General features: G+C 37.5%; 2 protein-coding genes across 2 annotated transcripts; one reads left to right on the plus strand and one right to left on the minus strand.

The window, feature by feature from the left end:
* Positions 1-139: 139 nt before the first annotated feature.
* On the minus strand, positions 140-9,963 carry LOC113019185 (kelch-like protein 33). Its single transcript, XM_026162728.2, has 6 exons — positions 9,239-9,963; positions 7,141-7,583; positions 6,047-6,289; positions 5,715-5,965; positions 2,813-2,983; positions 140-2,623 (listed from the first exon to the last, which is right to left on the minus strand). The coding sequence occupies exons 1-6, from the start codon at positions 9,885-9,887 to the stop codon at positions 2,095-2,097; spliced, it is 2,286 nt and encodes a 761-aa protein (XP_026018513.2). The 5' UTR covers positions 9,888-9,963; the 3' UTR covers positions 140-2,094.
* Positions 9,964-11,777: 1,814 nt separating this feature from the next.
* On the plus strand, positions 11,778-23,742 carry slc12a10.1 (solute carrier family 12 member 10, tandem duplicate 1). The gene is made up of 28 exons (XM_026162735.2): positions 11,778-11,882; positions 12,843-13,042; positions 13,307-13,463; positions 14,717-14,848; positions 15,305-15,380; positions 16,038-16,133; positions 16,358-16,497; positions 16,643-16,753; positions 16,859-16,970; positions 17,099-17,229; positions 17,323-17,407; positions 17,645-17,802; positions 17,985-18,092; positions 18,557-18,680; positions 18,808-18,909; positions 19,651-19,806; positions 19,974-20,073; positions 20,260-20,371; positions 20,512-20,646; positions 20,797-20,903; positions 21,114-21,196; positions 21,302-21,370; positions 21,823-21,927; positions 22,130-22,241; positions 22,576-22,662; positions 22,751-22,886; positions 23,169-23,236; positions 23,494-23,742. The coding sequence occupies exons 2-28, from the start codon at positions 12,861-12,863 to the stop codon at positions 23,630-23,632; spliced, it is 3,123 nt and encodes a 1,040-aa protein (XP_026018520.2). The 5' UTR covers positions 11,778-11,882; positions 12,843-12,860; the 3' UTR covers positions 23,633-23,742.
* The last annotated feature ends 1,565 nt before the right edge of the window (positions 23,743-25,307 follow it).

Here is a 25,307-nt window from a genome sequence, read left to right on the forward strand (position 1 = left end):
AAACTGTTTAAATGGAAAATGCCTTGACTACATGTACTTTTCTTTTTGTTGCTGTTATCTTATTTTTTTTTCTTCTTCATTACTAGGTCAATATTCACTTATGACTAAGCTGAAACATAGAATTCAGGTCACAGCGGTGTTCAGTAATACCACTTTAATTCACTTCAAAGACGACAAAAACACAGAAACCTCCTTTTTGCAAATGTGCATGCCTCAAACAGTGCATTTCCAGATGCAAAAAACAGCTTGCGATACAGAAAATTTATCAGTAGTAAACAGAAAATAAGCATGAAAAGAAAACAACAGTCAAAGATAGCATGATTAGAACAGACTACAAAGAAATGGAGCTATTCATTGTTTGTTTTTGCAACCTAATTCTGTTACTCAAACTGGGAAGCTGCGTATGAAGAAGACGTGTGAAACATCAGATAAATAGGCCAATTCTGTATCACAATGCAGAAGACTGACTGTTCTGTGACCTCATTTAGTGTAATTTGGACTATTGAAATTTTAATGTAGTTAGCATTTTAACTAAAATGTCAAGTTACTTTTGGATGTCTGTTTTTTATGTGTATTTTTAACATTTGAATGAAAGTTAAAGATTAAAATGTCATTAATCCCATTAAACTGAACTTAAATAGAAAACACATTTGAAATAGCGCCTGTCCACAATTGTGCAGGATTCTGCATAATATACAGTCATTAGAAATGGGAGACAAAACTCTCTGCAAACTGACTGAATTAGTTGGGTACAACAGTAAATTCACATGAATATTTCATTGCATCTTTAGGCGGAGGTGGAGCACAGACATCTGGACCATATACAGATGCATTCTCTGTGATCTTAATTCCTTTGTTGAGTCATTTCTCTTGTACATGTTACGGCCTTAGCAGGGCCTGCTGTGATTTTGACCTGTATGGGTGTGTCCTACCATCACAAGTGGGGGCTCATCTGGGCCTCAGATCAATATGTTAAAAAGCATTACATTAAATTAGAATTAGTTTATACATGTGCAATGCCACAACATTTTTATTAGTCTTCTTGTGATGTTATTAAACAGAAAAGTTAGTGCATTCATATACTACAGTATACTTTGATATGACATGTATTAATACCTCAAAATATTTGCAAAAGCATACAAAAATATGTTAGTGTGCTTGTGCTGCCAGAGGGTGTTTGATTCAAACTAGCAAAAGGTAAATAATCACATCCATTGCCTACAAACATTTGTTTTTATTTGTGTGTCTGTGTATTTTAAATGAAGCAGTGTCACTGTGGTATTTGAAAATGCGTTTTCATGCACCTGAAATGCACTGGCTGCTACTTTATGGCAGCATTGATAAGCTTTCTGTTGAAACTGCTCAAGATACAAAATGATTACTTGGAAAACTAGTTTATTGAGCTCAGATTCACATCTAATCTGAGCTCAACTCCACGTGTTTTGCTCTCGCATTTTCTCTCTTGACTCATTAGTTTCAATGATTCATTTTATGGTGTTAGGTTATGCAAGGACATTTTCAGATAGTGTAAATGGCAAATGGAAGGGTTCTTATATAGCACTTTTCTACTGTAACTGAGCACTCTAAGCTTAGATAGAAAGCACTTTACACAACTTGCCTCATACAAGCAACTTTTTTTCGATGGTTTTTCTATGCAAGTGCTTTCTAGCAAACATAAACACCCATTCATGGAGAGAACAATGTTTAGAGTTAACAGTTAGTATCTTGTACAAAGATACTTGGCATGCTGGAGCAGCCAGAGATCGAACCACCAACCTTCTGATTACTTCTACCAGTTAAGCTAGCGCAAACCTGTGTCAGAATTTTAAAAAAACTGACAAAAGGCAAAAAAAAAATATCTGATGGGCTTCAAGAGCCTTTATGGTTCATGGAAGGAATTAGTATCAAAATCTGCTTGACTTGACTAATGTGGTCCACACCTAACCTATTGTCTGCTTGCAAATGTAATCATTGTTGGATCAGTTTAAATTGTTCTACTGTGCAATAGTCTGTTATCAGACTCCTGAGTTTCAAGAGCAGATTTGCATGTAACACTCTGAACCACTACAGAGAATCAACTACTACTTAAAGATTTTATTGATGATTAACCACGTCTGGGCACGGCAGTGAACAAGCTGCCAGATCAGTATATGGGTAGGGCATAGCACCCAGGTTTTCCCAACATTGCTCTTTGGGGTTATAGCAATGCACCCACTTGGTATCCCTTGCTGTGTTTGCTGAAGACCCTCCTACTACATACAATTTACCATCAAGTACAGTTCCTCCTGGTGATAGATGAGCTCGAGGCAGAGTGGGAAACGAGGACCAGGAGTCCTGAGTAGGGTCATACAGCTCACACAAGAGCTGATCTCCAAAGCCTATCCAGAGAGGCTGTAGCCCTCCAGCTACTACCAACCGCCTTCCTAAAGCTAACATTGTATGGCCTGCACGTCCTGCTCCCACGCTCATGGGTGATCTGGGAAAACAACCACGGGAGGGATGGTAGCGCCACATAGATGAGAGGCAATGGTGATGGGAGTCAGAACCACCAGAAATATAGATCTGCCCATCCAGAACAGCTGCAGCATGGCCACAAACAGCTGTGTCCAGAGGGTGAGCCAGCCTGCAGGACAACAACAGTCAAATGAAAAGGATTTTTTTTTTTTTTTGGGGGGGGGAGTTACTCCCATTAAGATAGACACAGAACTCTTAAACTAACCTTTTTATAGTGCTTCAAATACATTCTTCCTACAAGAGCTCAAGATATAAGATATCAATGAATATAAAAAAAGCCATAACTTAATGTATTCACCTCCAGGTGTTCTCCTCAGGACTGTAACATTCCACAGCATCGTGGTATTGATGGTCATTGCGATTTCCCCCAAGAGCAAAAACCTTCCCATCTAGGCACAGTGCGGAGAAGTAGTCCCGTTGATGCAACATATCAGGGAGCTGTTCCCATTTGCACTGTGTCAGGTCAAACCTAAGGGAAATGGGATTGTGCTTGTCAGTTAGGACTGAGCCAGCTGATACTAATTTGCACTAAGTGGCAGGATTGCTTTCTGATTGCCAGAGATGGAAAAAGTACAGATATTCTGTACTTAGAAATTAGATAGATACTAACTGCCACAGTCCTGGGTCAGTGACCCAGTGTTTTGAGTTTTGCATTCTTATTGAACTTCGATTTTGTCTCTGTCTCCCCTGTCAGCTGTATCCCCTTGTCAAGTCCGCATCTATGTGATATGTTTCCTGTTTTACTTTGTCTGTGTCTCATGTCAGTGGGTCTAGTTTGGCCTCCCCTGTTCTTGTTGTGTTTGATTACTCCCAGCTGTGTATTTTAGCCCTGTGTTTCACTCAGTGGGTGTCGTGTTGTCCCCTCATACTGTGTGTGTTTCCCTCCGTGCTCCTCGTCCCTAGTCTCTTGCCTCCAGGTTTCTTAGCGTTTAGTTTTAGTCTCTAATGTTGGTTTGTTTTTGGAGTTCTGTCCTGTAACTGCAATAAAGCAGCCTCTTTGAGTTTACTCCTCTGAGTGTCCTGCATTTTGGGTCCTACGTCCTGCTTGCCACAGCCGTTTCATGACACTAACAAATACGCCAGTAAAATTTGAAGTAATGAATCAACCTCTTTATTCTAGTAATAAAAGGGGGAAAGTATAGGCTATGAAATGTACTCAAAGTAGGAAAATACAGCAAAAGTCATTTCTTATAGGAAAATTCTACCATCTGATTTTATGCAAAGGCAACTGAACCATATTAAAACTGTAATAAAATAATATTAGTACAAGAGAATGTAACTATTATTCAAATCTAAACTCAAATTAATGTACTCATGTTTAATTTGTAATGTATGACACCAGCAGAAAGAAAGTAAAAAAAATAACTATTTTTTCTGTTGCCTTCATTGTACATGTACTTTCCCTCCACACCTACACAGGAACATAGTACAATCATTACAATCAGGGGTAAAATTGAGATCTAGCATGTGGGGTAACCACAGTTTGCGGTGTAGTAGCTCAGCATGGGGAAAAGAATCGCAATGCACAAGAGGTTTTAAGAGGACAACACACAAATTAAAAGGAAATTGGGGCGGGGCAAGACAGCAGTTTCACAAGATATCTTGACCTATTTCTATTTCCTATACTGACACTATACTGTATATTACCTTTATACAAGACTCTATAAAGCTGGTATAATGGTGTAATTCAGTGACTTAATCTAAGCATTATCAGTGTAAATACAAATTAGTCTACTACACTTGATGTAACCTAATACCGACCAGCCCCTGTGCACCAATAAAAATAAAGTGAATTCATAATAAATTCCCCACATTGCTGGAAACTAACCCATTTACTGTGGACAACACCACCCAGTATTTTCATGCAACATTTGCATAACACAAAGTAACTATAGCTTAGTTTGTTTTGCAGGACATTTTGCAATATAAAAATACAAGATCTATTAAAGCAAATCTTCTATAGATCCAGTATGTGATTTGAAATTAATATTGCTTCAGTGTCCTTCTTTTCTGCATTGCTAGCTAAATGCTCTGAAGTATTGAAGCCACAACAACACACCTGCACTCCTTCCAGCCCACTTTGAGTTCCCAGCATAAATGCTATGTTATACCACTGAACCTAAAGTAACCAGCCTGAGTAGAAAGTAAAGTTCCTCATTATTACACAACCTAATTTATGAAAATCTGTGGTTTCTTGCATGTATGGATCGGATGGCTTGTTATTGACATCTGGTGAGAATTTCATCTCAATGGTAACGTGTAAAATACTTATTTTACCCACTCTCATGGTGCTGCATATATTCCATAGAAATTTTGGTTCACTGTGACATGATAGCGATAGTACTGAGGTAGGCCGTGATGTTTAAACAATGCCCAAAGTGTGGAAAGAAATGTCAATCGTACCATTACACCACCCCTACTACCTGGCCAGCATGCAATGGACAATTAGGTCTGCAGAATGGATCATAGGCACTGATTTTCCCTCTATTCAGATCCTTTGAAGGTCCAGGGTTATATAATGGGCAGAAAACATCTTTGCAGAGCGCTCACATCCCTGAAGAACATTTATGCCCCTAGACTTCCCTCACTCTGATGAAATAATCCACTCATATCATGCAGTCATATGCATATTGCACTACTCAGTTTTGCACTATAGTTTGTGTAATTTCTAATTTCTAACTTGTTTTTTCCCCACTTTTTATCTCTCTCTCTCGCTTTAAACTTGGGCAATTAACAATGATTCTGATTCAATACAGATCTGCCCAGACAACTGGACCTCACTGGATATTTCCTTTTTTGGGGGGTCTTTTCTGTAAACTCTAGATGTGAATGTGCAGGAAAATCCCACTAGATCAGAAGGTTCTGAGAGTAAAAGACATGTAGTTGTAGTTACAGATTAAAAAGCTACATTTAACTAAATTTACACAGCAGTTACGCAAACATGCACACACATTTCTGCAATTCATTCAAGGAGGAAGTTGCATAATGTATCAGTTCAGGGTTTGTGTGAGTCCCTTTAAAAAAAATCTCTTCTGCCAATGACTGTGCTGTTGATGAGCTCTGAACTCAAACAAAGCTGTTAATATCTTGACAGTTTATATATCAAGCACGTGTACAACGTACAAGAAGAACTCTTTTCCAAAATCAACCACAAACACCTCTGATGTCTGTATGACATCTGTGACCCACACAACACTAACCTCACTGCTGACTTGAGGATGTCCAGTGCTCCATAGTATTTGCGTCCTCCCAACACATACAGTTTGTTGTTCAAGAGACAGACACAGTGTCTGAATCGCGCAGGTTCAGGAAACTTTGCAAATGGTTTCCATTCTATGCTCCTTCTTAAACCGGGGCCACGGTGGAACTGTTGAGCAAACCACAGGGTCTGGCTGGGAACCCTCTTCATGAATTCATCATCAACAGTGTCCCCACCTACCAAAACCAGGACCTAAAGAAAAGTGGTAATATTGCTTAAACAGACATAGCTTTAATTGAATTCCAAACATCAGTGAAGTAAAAGAGTATCAACCTGGTTTTTGGTGCGAGGATGATATTTAGGCCCTCTGTAATCCCCTTCAATGAGACTTTGGAGGGCTACCAGTGTTTTCCTTGCACCAGGGCTCCTGAGTAAGATGCTGCAACTAAGGGCCTCCTGAAGTTCAGCATAGCTGAAGAGTGTGATCCGAACATGACGGAGCAGGCTGGACAGGCATTGGAGTCTCTCTTTAGGGTTGTCCTCCACCCAGCTCACTACTGCCTTGAACACCACAATCTAATTATAAAGAAGAGAAATGCTTTAGAAATATTATTTTACAAAATAAACAATAAATTGCATAAATAGCCTGTGATTACTACTCCAAGTGTCCTTAAGAAAATCTATTCATTTTAAATTTGAGATAATAATTTATATTTTTTTCACATATACAAACGGAATATTTTCAGTTACAACTACTGAATGCTGCACTTTGGATGGTGTACAATTGTGAGCAATGTCACCTACACAACATTTTGTGAGCAATACATTAGGCTAATTGTATATTCTCTTCCATTTGTAAATACAAATAATTAATATTTTAATGGTCAAACGTTGCAGTTATAAAGTATGTAAAGACCCCCAAAACAGCACTGAATATAAATGTGTCTTATTTCAATTTTTTGTTCTTTTATATAAGGCTGTTGAACTGTAAGCATAAGTAGCACATTAGTTGTGAAGCTAAAAGCCTATAAGCTGCTGCATGTTTCTGGTTCTGCCACAGGTTTCATCCTTTTAAAAAGACGTTTTTCTCCAAGCACTTGCTCAAAGTAGACCGTTTCATTGTTGTTATCTCCCTTTTGTTATTACTATAACAGGATCTTTACCTTACAGTATAAATTGCTTTGAAGTGATTGTTACTGTGATTTTATGCTATATAAATAAAAATGAAATGAATTACAAACCCATTGCATTGCACATGGATAACAGCTGTTATCCCTGGCATTACCTTGGGAACAGATAAAAGATTGAGAAATTTGAGAAAATTGAGAAAAAAAAGTTAGATATGATAGACGAAAGGAGGAACACGTGATGAGAAATTTAAGCTAAACACAAAAAGAATGACTGACCACCAGAAATAAAAATACTACCTCACTCTCTACAGACAAGGAGTCCTTCTTAAGAAGCTTGTCAAGGAGGTGAAAGGGAATATCCTTGAACTTTTCCCCATAAGAGACGCACTGGAAGTGGGCTGCAATATACTCGTCGGCTGCCTGCCCTAGCTGGACCAGCCCGTAGGTCTCAGCCAGGACCAGCACATCTAGACATGTGCTTTCATCCATTCTGTCCTGCAGGAACTCAATGCACAGCGACAGCGCCCCCTCCAGCTGGAACTGAAGCATGGCATCTGTAAGCTCCCAAATCCGACTCCAGTTCAGTCTGAGCTGACCGGTGTAGATGAAATAGAGCATGGATTCAATCACCCAAGACGACACACCTCGCAGGCACACCACTTCCTGGCAAGACTCCCGTAACCCTCCGCACAGCAATGCCCGGAAATAGTCCCCAGCTGCTGCTAACACCACACGATGTGCTGAGAAAAGTCAGGAGATGATAAAAAGTCACAGAGAAAGATGCGGATAAAGTAGAAAAAGACACAAGGTAAGAAAACGTTTCTAACTCCACCTAGTGTTAGCATACTGGAAATGCATTTCCAGTTTACTTTCTCCTTCAAAACAACAGCGGGTGATCATTTTGTGTTTATGTCATGCTTTTTTTTTGTCTTTAATTTTTCTTTTTACAGCAGCACATGTCTGGTCAGCATGTGTCACCAAGAAATTACACATTTTTAACATTTAAAAAAAATTCCTATATTAGTAAATGACATGATTTTGTGTATATATTTACTTTGTGTTGACATTATTGACATTCCATTTCTCTTACCTGCATAAACAACAGCTGACTGTCACACTATGAACTATTCTGGGAAAAGGATTCTAGGAAATCTACAAGTTTGTGGAGGAGCGTGTAGTACAGTCACCCTTTCTGTGAATGTGATTATCATGAGTAAAATAGTTGCACACCAGCTACAGTTGTGGTCAGAATTTTACACACATTCATCATGTACATAAATGTCATAGCAATTTAGGACTTTTATATGATTTATTTGAACTGTTCTTTTTCCAGGGTGGAACAATTGTGCAGCATGCGTCTTTAGTGACTCAAGGAAAAAAGAACTTGATGCACAAGTTTGAATTTATTTTAGATTTATTTTGGATATAATACAACAGTACAATATACTGTGTTGTATACTGTTCAGATATACATTTCAGAGTGTACAGATAATGCCACTGCTTTCAGAACAACTACACTGACTGACTACTACAGTTAATAGATTTTACATACGAAACATACATTCATCTTCATACACAATATACTTTTTTTACACATACAACACCCCATGTTATATGCTATAAAACAGTACGTTTGAGTAATGCTTTAAATGGAGTCTTGTAACCTAAAGCCCTGAGCTCAACCCTACTGAAAATAATTAAAGCCAGGTATCAAACCAACTAATTTGATTGAAGTCTACCACTTCTGTTGAGAAGAGTAGTCAAATATCCCAAAAAAAATATGCCAGAAAATCCAAAATAATTTAATTTAATTCATGACAGACATATGATATACAATGATTCCACTCTGGGAAAAGATCAGTTCAAAGAAATCATTAAAAACTCCCAAATTATCATGACATGCAAACCCATAATGAGTTCATGAGTTTGACCACAGTTGTATGAAATGTGACCAGATCTAAGAACAGTATTTGTTTCTCTTTTAATGATCACAATAAAAATGAAATAAATGCTTTGGGAATTTTCTTGTAACTATTTATTTAAAACAATCTAAATCTTTTCAAAGCACTATAATTGAAAACTGTTTAAAAGAAAAACTTTAATGCCAGTATGAACGTATGGAACTTAAATTGAAAAGTAACATACTCTAGTTTCTGGGGATTTTCCTTTTCAGCATGTGACTAAAAGCAGTCCCAGCTCTAATTCTAATTCTAGATGTGTCATTGTTGGGTGTTAAGAGATTAAACCTTGTTCGGGTCATATTACCCTACATCATAATCTCAAAGGCTACACTGGTCAGCTAGTGGACATTCCTCATAGATTACTTTTCATTTGTTACCACTGTAAAGTCATGTAAAGTCATATATGATCCCATATATGAGTGTTTGGGCCTCACCTGAATATTTCTCTCCAGTCTCTGCTTGTATTGTGACATCACATCCTTCTCCTCTCTTCCACATGTCTCTGATGATAGCCAAGCTCTTCTCTCTCTCTTTTGCAGCAGAAGTTTTGATCTTTGATATGCAACTTTCTTTCAGCCTCTCCATCTGGAGACATTGAGAAGCATTTAAAACCTCCTCAATTACCCGCTCTTTACTCAAGTCCATGGCCACATGTCCACAATATGCAAACTCCATGATAGCCCTTAACCCAACTGGTGTCAAACATTGTGCAATTTCTCCCACTCCAAGCCCTGGCATTTCTTTTGAACCTAAAAATGCATTTGGGGTTTGACTGATAGCTGCTAGAACAAGCCGGTGAGCTTGGAAGGATTTTCCTTGAACGATAAAGGTGCAGTCCAGGAGTAATTCTTCCTTGCAAAGGTTGTGTAAGTGAGTGAAGAGTCTGTCTGAGTGTGAAGAGAAGTTGTAAGAGATAAGATCAGAATTCTCTGAGAGACATGAAGAAAGGCCGTGAGGAGTTTCTTGAGCTTTAGAGTCTGGTATATGCTTTGGTGTTTGAAGAATAGTTTTTGAGCTTTCTTTTATGCCACTATTGTCCACATGTGTTGCACTTTCTCTTCCGCTTGCTCCACTTCCTCTCATAATGTCTTGCTGTGTGCACTGTCACCTTATAGACTTGCTTGTGTCAGAGCAGACCGCCAGATGTTTACATTCAACGTGCACTGTACAAAGAGAGAAAAGGCAGAACAGCGAGAGTCAGGATAAGTCAGTAATAAAGACACTAGAAAAGTGTGACTACTCTATTCCTGGAAATGCCACTGTACTTATTCACTTTAACATTAGACATGAATCAATTGTCCTCATGACCTCTGAAGTGTCTTTTACGCAAAGAAAACACAACCTAGCCTAAAAAAAAGTGTCAATATTGTCATCATGACAAACCTTTAAGTTCAGGAGGCCACTTATTAGCAATGCTGTAATACACGAATGTGTCAAGACACAAACATCTGTCTGTTGCACCTTTTCACAGAGTTCAACATGTAACAACTTACAGTTCATTTTGACAGTAAACGTCCTCGTAAGAACAATTTCCCACGAGATTAGAAATACCAGCAGCATACGACTTATTGTAATTTTGTACTAAGACGAGTCTTGCTTGATTACAATTGGTTAATATCTTATTTTAGATTAAGACTCTGCATAGGCACCTACCTTGCTTTTCCTTTAGCAGTGTGGGTGGAACAAGTGACTTTGACCAGTGGCATTGTGAGCATGTGGGGCGCACAAGGCACTAGAGCAGGTTTAATTATAGCATGGCACTGACACTATAAAGACTACACTACAAGAAGTTTCCAGTACGCTCAGGAACTGCCTGCTTAAAAAAGTTCAACATGAAGTGAAGTATTTTGAAGTATTACATGAAGGGACTGAAGGTGAAAACGAAGACTGAGAAGACAGTATTGCCCAAATACCTTAAATAACAACAATAACACAGCCATTACTGCTGTGTCTAAAGTCTGACAAAGCATTAATGAGTATAAATAAAACACTCTCTCACTATGTCCCGCGTACGTTTTTTAAATTGTGTTCAAAGTAACATCAGGAAAATCTATTAACCCAAAAAACAATAATATTTGTTTCATTATGTGTTTAATTCAGTTTTTAACATCCATGTTGAAAAGTTGTTACACAACAGAACGAGAGAGAAGAAGAGTTCCTGAAAACGTTTTTAGTGCAGTCATTGTGAAAGTTCCTTCCTGTGCATTATTGACACTGATAGCTGATGGAAAGCATGTAGGCTGAGTCACAGATCAGCTGTGTTACTCATCTTGAAACGTATTAACTTTGTTATGTTAGTTCTACAGTTATTATTTTAAATAACAGTTATTTATAACTTTTTTGCAAACAAAATTAAAATCAGGTTTTCAGCTCTTTGTTTTTGGAGATAAAGATTTTTATTGGAAATAAAAAAAATGTATTTCCTGTAGAAAATATCATTGGTAGGGTACTTTGTTACCTAATGTTTTTGCTTTTTTAAAATTCTCTCTTTTTTTCTCTACTTCTGATCAGATAAAAGCCAGAAGATCATTCAAAAAGTATTCTATGACACATATTTCCATTTTAAAAATATTTTCATCTTTAGTTGCTTCAGCAGAACTCAATTACTCTCCTGTTACTCCACACTCTGCTTCTGCCTGAAACTCAGGTTTCTTATGCTGTATAGCCAAGTGTTTTCTAAGAGCACAGGTACTAGAACCTGATATTGAAAATGGATAACAGTAGAGGTTAAGGTATTGGAAAAACAAATATTATTATAATAACAACAATCTGTTAATTTTTATCCAAAGCCCAATATAATAACTTATTTGTGTTTCAGATAACACAACTCAGATAAACATTTATTGTGTGTGTGTGTGTGTGTGTGTGTGTGTGTGTGTGTGTGTGTGTGTGTGTGTGTGTGTGTGTGTAGGCAAGAAAATTAGTGTATGTGTGTGAGTTTTTGCCTGAAAGGAGGGGGATGAGGTAAATGGGAGGGGATGTCACCTACCTCACTGACAGTATAAATTCCAATTATTTCACTGTGAAATGAACAAAGGCTGATTTTCCCTCTTCATTCAACAAGCAAAGAAAGGCACTGTAAGTACTGCTTTTGGTTTAACATTTTCTATAAAAGGAGCTAAAATTTTTTGGATGTAAAAGTTATTATGTCAAAGGTTTAACAACATGTAATATTTATACTAATGTGTACTTTTGTGAGTTTTAATACTAAACTAAACATCATTGAAAACAACTATTTTCTCCTTTGACACATCAGTTGAAATGATTTCTGCACATATGTAATTTACATGATACTTTTACCAGTACTTCATTGTAATATATTGTAGCTAGTATAGTATTTCAACCACATTTGAGAATATATTTATATGGGAAATTAATTCCAATAATAATGACAAAATACTAACACGAGTTAAGAATATTCTGCTTTGGTGAAGGTTATTTCTTATCCAGGTTCATGTCCTTTAGAAATAAGACATTAGCACACACTGATGTTGCATCGATAACTGAACTATTATGAGAGTAATTACTCAAATGAGCTTCTTTTGTAAGGGTGAATCATTATCCGTACTCACCCACTGCACAAAATTACATCTAATCCTGCTGAATTTTTCTTACAAGCTTTTTATATTCACAATAAGATAACTTTAATTTCTCAGTTTTCAGTATTTTCATTAAGATGTTGGTTCAGTGATAAATAAAATGACTATAGCATGTGTTGCTTTTTCTACCAAAACGACAGAGAATTAATACTTTATTCTACCCTGCATGCCATATATGCCTAGAATAAGACAATTGGTACAAAGTGCTAAGCTGAAAAGGTTAATTTAGTTTTTCAATTTTCTTTATTGAACACAAAGCTAAAGATAAAATCAAATGATTCAAATATAAATGTTGATAATATTTGGTACAAAAGAATATTATCAATTATAAACTCATATTTTGAGTGTCTGTTGAAAAATAGAAAACAGAAAATCACACACAAATCTTGTTAACAAATATGAATCAGCACTTCTAACTGCTCTCCATATTGTTCCAAAGGATTTAATTGGTCTTTTAATGGGGCAGTTCATATCCAAAAGTCCCATAGTGGGTCAAGGTACTCGCCACCATGTCCAGTTCTCAGTTGGTGAAGAAGGACCTCCCAGGTACTCTTCACACCATTTTGAGACCAACAACAGAAGAGAAGGTTCTAGCCACCAAATTCCTCCAGCGATCATTATCTCAGAGGAGGGTTCAAGGTTTGTGTTATCAACTTGTGTCTATTTTTATTTTCCACCTCAGCATAATTTCCTCATCATTCCATTCTGCTGTTTGAAAAAAATGGAACTTGCAAAATTATAATAATAATAATAAAAAAAAACGATTTTCAGGAAGGAAGGAAGGAGAAATTATTAGAATCTAATGTCCATTAAAGGAACTAAAGCCTACCATCATAGATATGTTTTCCGCATTTACTAATCTTTGCTATAGTTTCTCAGTTCTCATGTTTTTCCCTCTAACAGTACATCAGAGCAGCGGGACTCAAGAATAGAGCTGCGGAGATCTTCCTTCTATAGCACCATAGACCTGCTGCCACAGCTGGAGCACTATGCCAGCACGCTGCCACACCAGCAGGCAAGGAGCAGACCTTCCCTGGAGGTTCTCCGCAAAGCATTCGATGTGAGTTTTCCACTTCTGGGAGCATTTTCTCATTGCTGCTGTCTTTTAAGAATCACGTATTGACAGTAACACCACCTGGGGGAATTAACCCCACTAGGAAATGAAATGTTTGGCCTCTACAAACAGTGAAATGATTCTCACAGGTCTGAAAAACACAGTAGGCAACGGATATAATTTTACGGTAAAGTTGTTAATGCAAAACCTTATTTATTTATTTATTTATTTATTTTATTCATTTATTTTGTGACGATTATTAATGAGAAATAAGCGAAACTTTTAACAAAACTGGACATGCACGTTCAACAGGGCTTTGGACTAAGCCCTGCCTCTGAGGCAAGTTAGTAAAGAATTGCTATAGTGTTTACCAGTCCTGCAGCCAGGGATTGAACATCAACCTTTCCAATTAGCAGATGACCTGCTGGGTCGGCAACCCTGCGTCCAAGGGTGCCCTGGTGTCATGTGCAGTTTTCTACATCCTTATGCTTTAACATCGTGTTCATTATTCCAGTGGAACAATAGATGCCCGAGGTGGGGCACCATCCAACATTCTGCTCAGTAAAAACTGGGCTTTCTGAACTGTTCAGCGTATAATCACAAGCGATGTGATAATACAGTTAAAAAATCAATCATCAACCCTGCAACGTAGGGTGTCCTAATGACATGTGCATGCATGAACACCCTTATGGGTGACATAACAATAACAGCAACAGAACATCACTTGGAGTCAGATCAGGCAATCTGTTCTTCCCAATCATGGCACTTCAGGCCCCCCTTTCATTAACAATGTAAGCATACAAGCCTCCCAGTAGAACAATGGAGTCCCCAGTTGGGGCACCCTTCAGCATCTCACCAGTGAATGCTGAGACTGTCCTTCACCACATAAGCACAAATGACAGCCAGGAGCTATGGAGAAACAACTCCCACTGTCCACTGGGGAAAGCCCCAACTTACAAGCAGCGCACCAGGGTGTACCTACCCCTGCCTGCCGTATATTACTGAGGCAACTACAGATTGGAACAGAGTTCAGCCCCACTCCACCAGAGTGGCACCAGAGTCCAAGATGTACATTGAGGTGAGTCTGAATATGTCTAGCCAGTATCTCTCAACCTCACACGCTACCTCAGACTCTTTACCCATTTAAGAGGCGATGTTCCATGTCCCATGAGCCAGCCTTAATAGGAATCAGAATACCAGGGCCTCTGCCCTCAACTTCTGGTCGATACACAATGTACTATTTTCTATACTATTTTCAGGAAGTGGAGGGAGGAAACACCAACACAGATCCAGGAGCTTGTGAGATTTCGGCCACAGATGCTGGAAGTGAAGAGGCTCAAGGTTCTGAGGAGAAAGCTCCTGCTAGATTTGGCTGGGTTGTTGGAGTTATGGTAAGTAAAACTTCTGGGTCTTTGCATCCACTGGTCCTATAGAACAGCGGTCCCCAACCCCCGGGCCTCGGACCAGTACCGGTCCGTGTGTCGTTTGGTACCGGGCCGCGAGAATTGAGGCTCAGGTCTGAAATGTATGGTTTTCAGGGTTTTTATCGGTTTTCAGCGTTATTTTGTTATCGTTTTTATCGTTAACTCGGTTTTCCTGGGTCTTTTCACGTGTGTTATGAATAAATCTTCTTTTTTTCGGTACCGGTACTAGTTTTATTTTGTTGTATTTATCCGCGACACCTTAGAGGCTGGTCCGTAAAAGTATTGTCGGGCATAAACCGGTCCGTGGCGCAAAAAAGGTTGGGGACCGCTGCGATAGAAAGTTTAAAAATACACAAAATAATTGATCTTGATCACTCTTAAGATCTGTTAATTAAAAACATATTACTTTCATTTTGGTCACAGGTTCGTTGTATGCTTAATATTTGGGGAGTAATCCTGTTCCTCCGCCTGTCCTGGATCACTTCTCAGGCAGGCATTTGTGAGTAATCAGTTCATTTGCTCCTCCATTTGTTCAGTTCTTTTGCTTTTGCTTTCATTTTCTTGTAAAACTTCCCCACGCCTGTTCATATAGTCTTATCTCTGGGTCATGTTGATTTAGTTAGTTTCTTAATCATATCAACATGAGCACATTGTTCGTAGAGCTTTATCATAGGAAAGCGTGAAAGTTTGAAAAGAAGGGAAAAAATGATATCTAAATATTGACAAATGAAGTCAAGTATAGTAACTTCACCAGGAAATGAAAATATGGGATTGGGAGAAATGCTAGTTTCCTTGTTTGAAAAGTGAGCTGTTTTTTAAAGTGCTGACTATGTGTGAGTCTGCTTGTTTTTTTTAGCACACAGTTACTACATTTATTCACTGGGATGAATAAATGTAAGTAAAGTAATTTTTAAATTGCTGAATTTTAAAGGCAGCATAGAGGGTCTATTATATCGCTGAGTATTAAAGTACATATTCTAAAATATATACACTCAGATATGGATTTGCATGTAAGGTAAATTCTTATGCATGGGCAAAGGAAAGTTCTAGAAACAAGTTCCTTTCTGGATGAAGGATGTAAACCTGATTTGTTCATAACTGAAAATTTATGATTGTGTGATTTTAATGAGTCCTAACTTTATTCTTCTTATGTTAGTGTTGACCTGGCTTATTATCCTGATATCTGTGACGGTGACCTCAGTAACTGCCCTCTCCATCTCTGCCATTGCCACTAATGGGAGGGTGATCTCAGGTTAGTCACTGTTCAAAGTAGGAAGTCACACAAATAAACCTTATATACAGTTTGAATCTGAAAATATGAGAATACTTGGGACACCTTTAAAAAATGGTTGGGCCTTTTAAGACTGGAAATCTGCAGCTGAGCTCAGAATTGTAATTTTTCAAATTTGTATGTAGGATCTAGCATTGTATTTAGGATATGTTCTAACAATCTTGTTTGTCTGAAATAATTTGCAGGTGGGGCATATTTCATGATCTCCCGCACTCTGGGTCCAGAAATTGGAGGACCAATTGGGGTGGTTTTTTCCTTTGCCAATGCTTTGGCTTGTGCACTCAATACTGTTGGTTTTGCAGAGGTGGCCCGTGATCTAATGCAGGTAAAATGTATTGAAAGTGCTTTGTGGTATTAAATGGATGGTAGATTTGTTTTTGTAATAGAAGATGACATATTATATATAATGTAAATAATATTTCATACTAAAATGCTATGCAACAGAACCTAAATTTGGTTAATTGATGTAGGAGTTTGGTGTTGTCATGGTTGATTCAATCAACGATGTCCGTATTGTGGGCGTGATCACTGTTACGGTTCTTCTGCTGATTTCATTGGCTGGAATGGAGTGGGAGTCTAAGGTGAGCACATTTTGATATTCAACATGACAGTTGTACTTGGACAAAGTTTTGTCTCTTAACAACTTCTCTTCCTTTTTGATTTCTTTATTTGTCTTTTTCTCTCAGACCCAGATTTTGTTCTTCTTAGTTCTTCTGGTTTCATTATCCAACTACTTTGTGGGCACATTTATTCCTCCCAATATAGAAAAGCAGGCACAGGGTATCTTTGGATACCGCAGTAAGTTTAGGTTTCTCTCAACAATCTATAGTCTTAAAAACCACATCGAATAATTGATTTGTTTGTTTCTTCCATCTTTCTTTCCTTCTTTCATAACTTCCTAATATTGTACCTGGCATGTTTTCCAGCTGAGATCTTCTTAGAAAACCTGACACCAAACTGGAGAGGAAATGAAGCCAACTTTTTCCAGATGTTTGCCATTTTCTTTCCCTCTGCTATTGGCATCCTGTCTGGTGCCAACATCTCTGGAGACCTTAAAGTATGAGGGACATAAAAGAGAAATGCTCCTTAAAGGAAATATATGAATGCATCGTTTCATAATGTTTTATATTAATTGTATTTCCTATCTCAGGACCCTGCTACTGCTATCCCCAAAGGCACCCTCATGGCTATTTTTTGGACTACTATCAGCTATTTAATGATCTCTGTCACAGTCGGTAAGTTACCCAGTACATACGTATTTGATCTAAATAGGTATAAATAATTTAATTAATACAAGACAGAGGCTGAAGGTGTTTAACCTGGCACTCTATAAGTTATAAAGCTGGGGACTTGTTATCTGAAACAGGTTTCCGGTAATAGCACAAACTGAGATCAATACAGCCTTTTTGGGAGTAAATAAATTTTCATGGTTATCCATGAAAATTATATTAAAATCTGTACTTTTCCTCTAGCATCATGTGTAGTGAGAGACGCTTCTGGAAATATGACTGATATCCTGACCGGAAATCTCACTGATGGTTGTGTGGGGCTTGGATGTAAAATGGGCTGGAACTTCACAGATTGTACACAGCAGAAGAATTGCGAATATGGTCTGGCCAACAATTCAAAGGTACTAGTTCATTCAGTTAGCCACATTTTTTTCTCCTTTTTGTTATTGGGAAGAAAGATACTAAACCAAACAAAAGCACATTTTTGGTTAAATCTTTAACTCTTTGTCAATATTCCTGCTATATTCATTGTATTTAAAACTTTATTCTGGTTTGTCTCATACTTAATGGTGACTCAAACCAGGTCTTGGGCCAGGTTTCTGGTTTCTACTACCTCATCACTGCTGGGGTATTTGCAGCCAGCTTGTCCTCTGCTCTTGGATTTCTTGTCTCTGCCCCTAAAGTCTTTCAGGTGAGAAATTAACTTTTTTCCTATTGCATTCATTATGCATTCATTTGCACTTTTATTGATGAACAAAAGATGAATCCATTATTATAATTTCAATGTACCTAATATTGCTGTATTAGAGACCAGTTTACCTGGACTTTACAAACAAAACAGCTCTCTTTTTGACACAATAATGGGCACATTTTGAATCTGATAATGATTTAGTTATAATTAATGATTTTTAAAGTCACCTGCAGTATAAAGAAAACGATTAATAAGGTAAACTAAAGCAGAACAAGCAAACAGCACGATCTCATGTAGCTTTAAAATCATCGCTCAAGTGTATTCACATTTTAAAGGAGCAAAAACATGGAGGACAGTTAAAAAGTCAGCTATCATCTCATAGCTCAAATGTTTGATTAATGAAAGTTTGTATAAATATAGTAAAGTCTCACTTTTTTGTTTATGTTTTATGTTCTCTCTATCAGTGCCTGTGCAAAGACAACTTATACCCATACATTGGGTTCTTTGCAAAGGGTTATGGGAAAAATGATGAGCCGCTCCGGGCTTATGTGCTATGCTACATCATTGCTGTGGCCTTCATTCTCATTGGTGGGTGTGATCAACATGACTAACACATTTTCACCTCTTACTAATGTTGTGATTCCCATATAAAATGTCTTGTCAGCTCTAAATTTGTAGTGTGATTTTAAATACTCTCTCATCTGTGTCATTACAGCGGAGCTGAACACCATTGCAGCTCTGATCTCCAACTTCTTCCTGTGTTCCTACAGCCTTATAAACTTTAGCTGCTTTCATGCTTCAATCACCAACTCCCCGGGTGAGTAACATATTCAGTAATTAAGCTATACTCAATATTAAACACGTTCACATTAAACCATTAGTTTTGGTATTTTCTAAGGTTTAGTACATTTTGTTCAGTCACACTAATAAGAGAGTTTGCTACTCTATAAAAGCATGTGACAGCCAGATTTTCCACAGTTTAGCATGTGCACAAATGCCCACATACACAACCACCACTCACCAGTTTATTGCTGCTTGGCCCCAAAATTAAACAGTCCCCCATTATGAGGTCGGAAGAAAAAACAAATTGTTTATATGCAGCTTAGTGTGGAAAAGAGATCATCAATCTGACTTCAGTGGAAACTCATATTGCTCCTACAACCAGTGATGGTAAGACAAGGTTTTATGTAACACTCAAATCAATTCTACCAAAATTGTATCTATCATACCAAGTTATATTGGAGAAATCTCCGTACACAGAGGCACACATAGATCTAACCCGCTGTGAGATTAAGTGCATGACAGTTCTCTAGTTAAAGTTTTGGCAAGAGAGTCAATGTGTTTCTATTTTGACAAAATCAACTACGTACAATTCAAAGCTCTATAACATTTAACAGCAGGTTGCTGGTAATGCCTAAAAAACAAACACAAGAAATCATACATAATGTAAATGTAGGCCATAATGGGTGGACATTGGGATCAGAGTTCTGGCCATGTAGCATTACAAAGTCTGCCCTGTGCCACTTCATAATCCTTTTCTCACCGACTCCTCCTGTAGGTTGGAGGCCCTCATTTCACTACTACAGTAAATGGACGGCTCTGTTTGGCGCAGTGATATCTGTGGTTCTGATGTTCCTGTTTACCTGGTGGGCTGCTCTAATCACCTTCTGTATAATCTTCTTTTTGTTTGGATACATCAACTACAATAAACCAAGTGAGTCAAAAACCATACGTTTTTGAGCGTAAGTTGGAACTGAGCAGCACTTTGGTTAGAATAACATGCCTCAGATTCATAAATAGAACAGAATGCATCAACGTGTACTTTACACTTCTTTTTTTGTTTTTTGCATTTCTCATGTAAGTGTCTTTTGAAATCAACAGAGGTAAATTGGGGTTCGTCAGTCCAAGCAGGCACATACAACATGGCTTTGTCATACTCTGTCTCACTTACTGGTGTGGAGGATCACGTCAAGAATTTTAGGTAAGTAATCTAAAATTTCAGTTTAACAGGTCAAAGCTTTTCATGAAACATGCACGAGTGCTAAAGTCTATAAGCGTACTCGTTAGTGCTCTTTTCTAATAGTATTAATATATTTTAGTTTTGAATTTATATTTACTGGGTTTCATCCAGGAGCTTCCTCTTTGATCCCTAATGTCTTTTTTTCAGACCACAGTGTCTAGTCCTCACTGGACCTCCAAACCAGCGACCTGCACTGGTGGATTTTGTTGGCTCATTCACAAAACATATAAGTCTTATGATCTGTGGCGATATTATCATGGTGAGACATCCGCTCAGCTTTTTCTACAAGAAAACAAAATAAATTATTAGCATCATTGTGGCAAAATAGCCACACCAAACACTTTTTATAGTTATCCTTTGTTGTAATTGGATATGTGAGTTCCTGAGTTCCTTTTCCAGGAGCCTGAGAGGCAGACACGACCACAAGATGCTACAGATCAGCTAGTTAAATGGATGAACAAGAGGAAAGTGCGTTCGTTTTATACTCCATTTACAGCTGAGAGCCTCAGAACTGGAGCTCGATACTTAATGCAGGTATCTAGTTAATATTGTTGTGGTGTAATGTGACTTTAAATGCCCCGAAAGTTACCAACAAATTATTAATATTACTATTAGTATGTTTCTGCCATTAGAACTAGTTTGTATTCTTACCTGTAGGATGGCTTTTATGCTTTTTGTTCAAAGGCTTCTGGTCTTGGCAAGCTGAAGCCCAACACTCTGGTCCTTGGCTTCAAGTCAAACTGGAGGGAGAGTTCACCTGAAAGCATTGAAGATTACATTAACACCATATAGTAAGATGGTCCTTTAATGGTGCATTTAATAGATATGAAAAAAATCATGTATTTTATAGTATTGCTATTTTATTTATTTTATATTATGTGTGTATTTTTACTGTCTTTGTAAGGCAGTGTAAAAAAATAGTATTTATAAAATAGCCTAAAGAATAGTTGCAAAAGAACAAAGTCTTCTCAACTTACTCATCTTCTCTTGCTTTTCTTCAGTGATACATTTGACGCCAACTTCTGTTTGTGTATCTTGAGGATGATGGACGGGCTGGACATCTCTGACCAGTTTGATTGTGAAGGTCTGATGAGTATAAATAAGTAGAACATTCTCTAAGTGCTTAACAGCAACATGATACATTTGTGGCAGCGGTTGACAACATATTTTTCTTTTTTTTTTTTTTTAGTAAACCAGGGCTTTGAGCTTGATGAATCTGCTGAAAATTATGACCATCAGTCTACAGACAGGGAATCGGGTAAGAGCTAATTGTGTGCATAGGTACATATTAGATTACTGTACCAAGTCACGTTAAATTTCAAGTCAGAATCTGTAAATCATAACTACTGTGAACTAAAGTACGGGAAGGGATTTTTCTTAGAACTGAAAAGGATATCGGATTTAAATAAGATTTCCACTCTGTAATTTCAAAATCTAATAAAGTGAGTGGTCTATTTATGATTACATTTCTTAAAGTTCAAGATTAAAGTTTTAAATTGATTTAATTTGACTAAAGTACCTCTAATGGATTGTTCCCTTCCTAAATTAATATGCACTGCAATGGTGCTTAGGATAATATGTGAGAGGATGAGGACAGTGAACAAGAAATCATGATTGCACTGGCACACCTTAGATTGCATTATAACTTTCTAATTATTAAGTCAGTAATCACTGCCCACACATAACACACGCTTTCTCTTGTGTTTGCAGCTGATGACGTGTCCGACAACAGCAACAGTGATCAAATCAAAACAGTGTTTCAGAACACCCAGGGGAAAAAGTCTATCGATGTCTACTGGATAGCAGATGATGGAGGTGAGCCCACAGAAGTGCTTTTCTTTCTTTTTTCCCCCCCCGTCCTGCCCGGCAGTGTAGCAATAAATAAACAAACAAACAACGGGAAAAAAAGTTAGAGGAGCCTCTTCGGTTTATTCTTCTAATAAATAAACAAAAAAATAAATAAATTTGAGTTGGCCTGGTTTTCTTAGCTGCTGTCATGTTCTTCTTCTATTTTCAGGACTGACTTTACTGGTACCTTACCTGATCACCAGGAGAAAGCATTGGCGTAACTGTAAGATCAGGGTTTTCATCGTCGGAGATGAACAAAACATGGACGAAGGCCGTAATGAGTAGGTTTACTCTGTTTCGCCCGGGGGGAAAGTGTTGGCTTTTGCATTGGCAAAATTTGTGGTTATCAAGATGAATTCAGAATTACTCTTTTCCTCTAAGAACTGAAAATGTTCAGTTTGAAGATTTTACAATAGACAACAAATTTGGAATTATTTATTTATTTATTTATTGTTTTTTCAAAAAAAAAAAAATTAAATGTAGGTTTTCATGCAGTTTGATATGTCTTTGTTTGGATGTAATTCTTTCAGACCCTTTGGTGTTTATGGACATACTAGGAAAGGGTGCTTTATGATTTCTGGAACTTGAGAACTTGTGGACTGTTGTGTGTTTCAGAATGATGGCTCTGCTGAAGCGCTTTCGTCTACATTTCAGTGACGTTATTGTCATGACAGACAGTGAGAAGCGCCCTCAAGCCAAGAAGTATGTTGGAAAAAAGTTGCAATTACCACCACGAGGCACACCTATGTGAACGTGTTTTTCTTCATAGCAGTTGTGTTTTGCTTTGCAGCATGACTAGGTTTGTGGACAGTGTCGCCCCCTTCAGGCTGCATGATGAACAGCAGACAGGCGTCACAGATCAGGAGCTAAGACAGAGAGAACCATGGAAAATATCTGATAAAGAGTTTGAGGCCTTCAAACAAAAGGTGTGTGTGTGTGTGTGTGTGCGCGTGTGTGTGTGTGTGTGTGTGTGTGTGTGTGTGTGTGTGTGTGTGTGTGCGCGTGTGTGTGTGTGTGTGTGTGTGTGTGTGTGTGCGCGCGTGTGTGTGTGTGTGTGTGTGTGTGTGTGTTTGTGTGTGAGTGTATCATTGACTTCCAAAAGGTCCAGAGCAAAACACTTTAAATATATCTATGCCTCATGATTGTGTAATATCCCCACATTATGTGACACTAAGTCAGTTTCCTACTTGTATTTCCTTTATTTACAGTCTGAGAGAAAAGTACGGCTTAATGAAATCATCCGCAGGAATTCACAACATACTGCCCTTGTGCTTGTGTGAGTACACGGTTTATATCGCAATACATATTTAATAGAAATCAAAGTTAGTTAGGATCTCCCATTTCCCTCATAGTCCCCATATTTATATGTACACAATTTACTAAAATCATCATGCGTTAGGATTTAACTAATACTGCACTGAAAATATAAATCTATTACTATCCTGCTACCCATCATGTAGCAGACTTTGTTCTTGTTTTACTGTCCCTGCTTATGTAATTGTTATTTAATGATTTTTTTTCTTCCCCACGTAGGAGTCTTCCTGTGCCACACAGTGACTGCCCCAGTGCTCTTTACATGGCCTGGCTGGATACTCTCACCTGTGGCCTTCATTGCCCTGCAGTGCTCATACGAGGAAACCAGCAAAATGTCCTTACTTTCTACTGCCAGTAAATTGTATTTTATTGTGAGTCAGTCATGGAGGACTATTTTTATTTTTAGGAGTCACAAAACTAAAAAATTCAAGCCTTAGAAGTGAACAATAATTAAAAAAAAAAAAACAAGACAGAGAGAGTGCAATATTTGCCAAATTAGGGTTTAACAAATCTGGTGAATAATAAGGAGACAAATTAAAATTAAGATAGACACATGTTACATGAATGATTCTGAGAAGGTCATTGTAAGTACTCTCCCCTTATACAAGTGAATATCACCGTATCTCAACCCAAGCAAGAACATTTTGGAAGCCACCACTTTTATCAAACTGCTAAAGGAGGTGACATCTTTTGGAAAAATTATGTCCATCCTATCAGGAGAGTCCCAAAGGCTTGGAACATCAAGGTAAATTAAAGGTCTTCTGGTAACAAAGAAATGAATCCAAGATCTTGATAATGTTTAACTGAACATATATTTGAAACACAACTGTCTTGTTTTAGCAAGCTAGTTACTAAGTCATTTGTGAAAAATGTAGTATGAAGTATAAAACAACTGCTGACAATTTTAGTGAGTAACAAGAGAAAGTAGCATCCAGTGCTAATGTAAATTAAACAGAGAAGAATATTAGACTTAGTGGATTCTTTTACAGTCCACCACTGATGGGTAGGGAAACTTTTTGCTCTTTATGGTTAAACTTGTACTACATAACCACCAACTTTGTTGTTAACACACGATAATGTAACCATGTTTGAAAACTGAGACACAAATTGTTGATTTGAAAGTTATTAATTTAAGTAAATGTAAATTAGTAATACATTTAGATTTTACATTGTATTCACTATATTTGTCAATATCTTTTACATTTATATTTGTTTGCTTAATCTGTGATGTGTTTTGTAGAATATTAAATTATGTATAAACTCTTCTAAGATGAGTTATTCTGTTGATATTTTCCAAAGGTAAAAATTTAAAACCTCTGAGTTGTACTATTTAAATGCTGACAAGCAACAGCAGGAATATAATACTGTAAAAGATTAATATTCTGTTATAAAATCTGCTGTTCCTCAAATCGCTACTTGACATTTTCCCAAAAAGCAAGTCACCCTCTAATTTTACACCCATTGTAATATTGAATATCAGTAACTATAAAAATAGGCTGCAGTAAGTACAGTTAACCTTTTACATTACTTCTATCAATACTCAGTCTGCCTCACCTTACAGCTATATGCAGCATGTGCAACATTATGTGGAATAAACACTGGGGGCATTTGTTATTATTATTGGCACTAAGCAACATTACTAAAGTCTGGATTAATCTGCAGACGGGTTATAATAACATGGAGATGCATCACCAACAGATTAACTATAAGTAGATAAAAATTACGCAAAAAACTTGTAAGTAGACATACTGTAAAAGACCAGTATGTAGAGTAAAGTGCATTGCAGCAAAGCTATTAGTATGAAATGCTATATAATAATTTAAATGTCACATTATCAGCTTTAATAGTGTTAAAGATTTTTAAAGGCATCCTTCATTGACAACATTGTGTCTCTTTGACTTCACACAATGAATAACAGATTTTTAATAACAATAAGTTACAGAGTGATAACCATGGTGATAACCATATCAGACCATTGATACTGTTAAATACAGCGATAACTGTAGGAGTTTTCAGCCTCTTTGATCAGGGTG

This window comes from Astatotilapia calliptera, chromosome 3 (assembly GCF_964374335.1).
Source record: "Astatotilapia calliptera chromosome 3, fAstCal68.1, whole genome shotgun sequence".
Taxonomy (NCBI): domain Eukaryota; kingdom Metazoa; phylum Chordata; class Actinopteri; order Cichliformes; family Cichlidae; genus Astatotilapia; species Astatotilapia calliptera.

Excerpts from the sequence above, each read along its gene's own strand:
- slc12a10.1 (XM_026162735.2), top strand. The coding sequence starts at position 12,861 with ATGGGGCAGTTCATATCCAAAAGTCCCATAGTGGGTCAAGGTACTCGC. Across the intron at positions 14,849-15,304 it reads GCTGGGTTGTTGGAGTTATG|GTTCGTTGTATGCTTAATAT; the intron begins GTAAGTAAAACT and ends TTTTGGTCACAG. Across the intron at positions 20,372-20,511 it reads TCTGTGGCGATATTATCATG|GAGCCTGAGAGGCAGACACG; the intron begins GTGAGACATCCG and ends TTCCTTTTCCAG.
- LOC113019185 (XM_026162728.2), bottom strand. The coding sequence starts at position 9,887 with ATGAGAGGAAGTGGAGCAAGCGGAAGAGAAAGTGCAACACATGTGGAC. Across the intron at positions 7,584-9,238 it reads GACTGGAGAGAAATATTCAG|CACATCGTGTGGTGTTAGCA; the intron begins GTGAGGCCCAAA and ends GACTTTTCTCAG. Across the intron at positions 2,624-2,812 it reads CCTGAGGAGAACACCTGGAG|GCTGGCTCACCCTCTGGACA; the intron begins GTGAATACATTA and ends GTTGTCCTGCAG.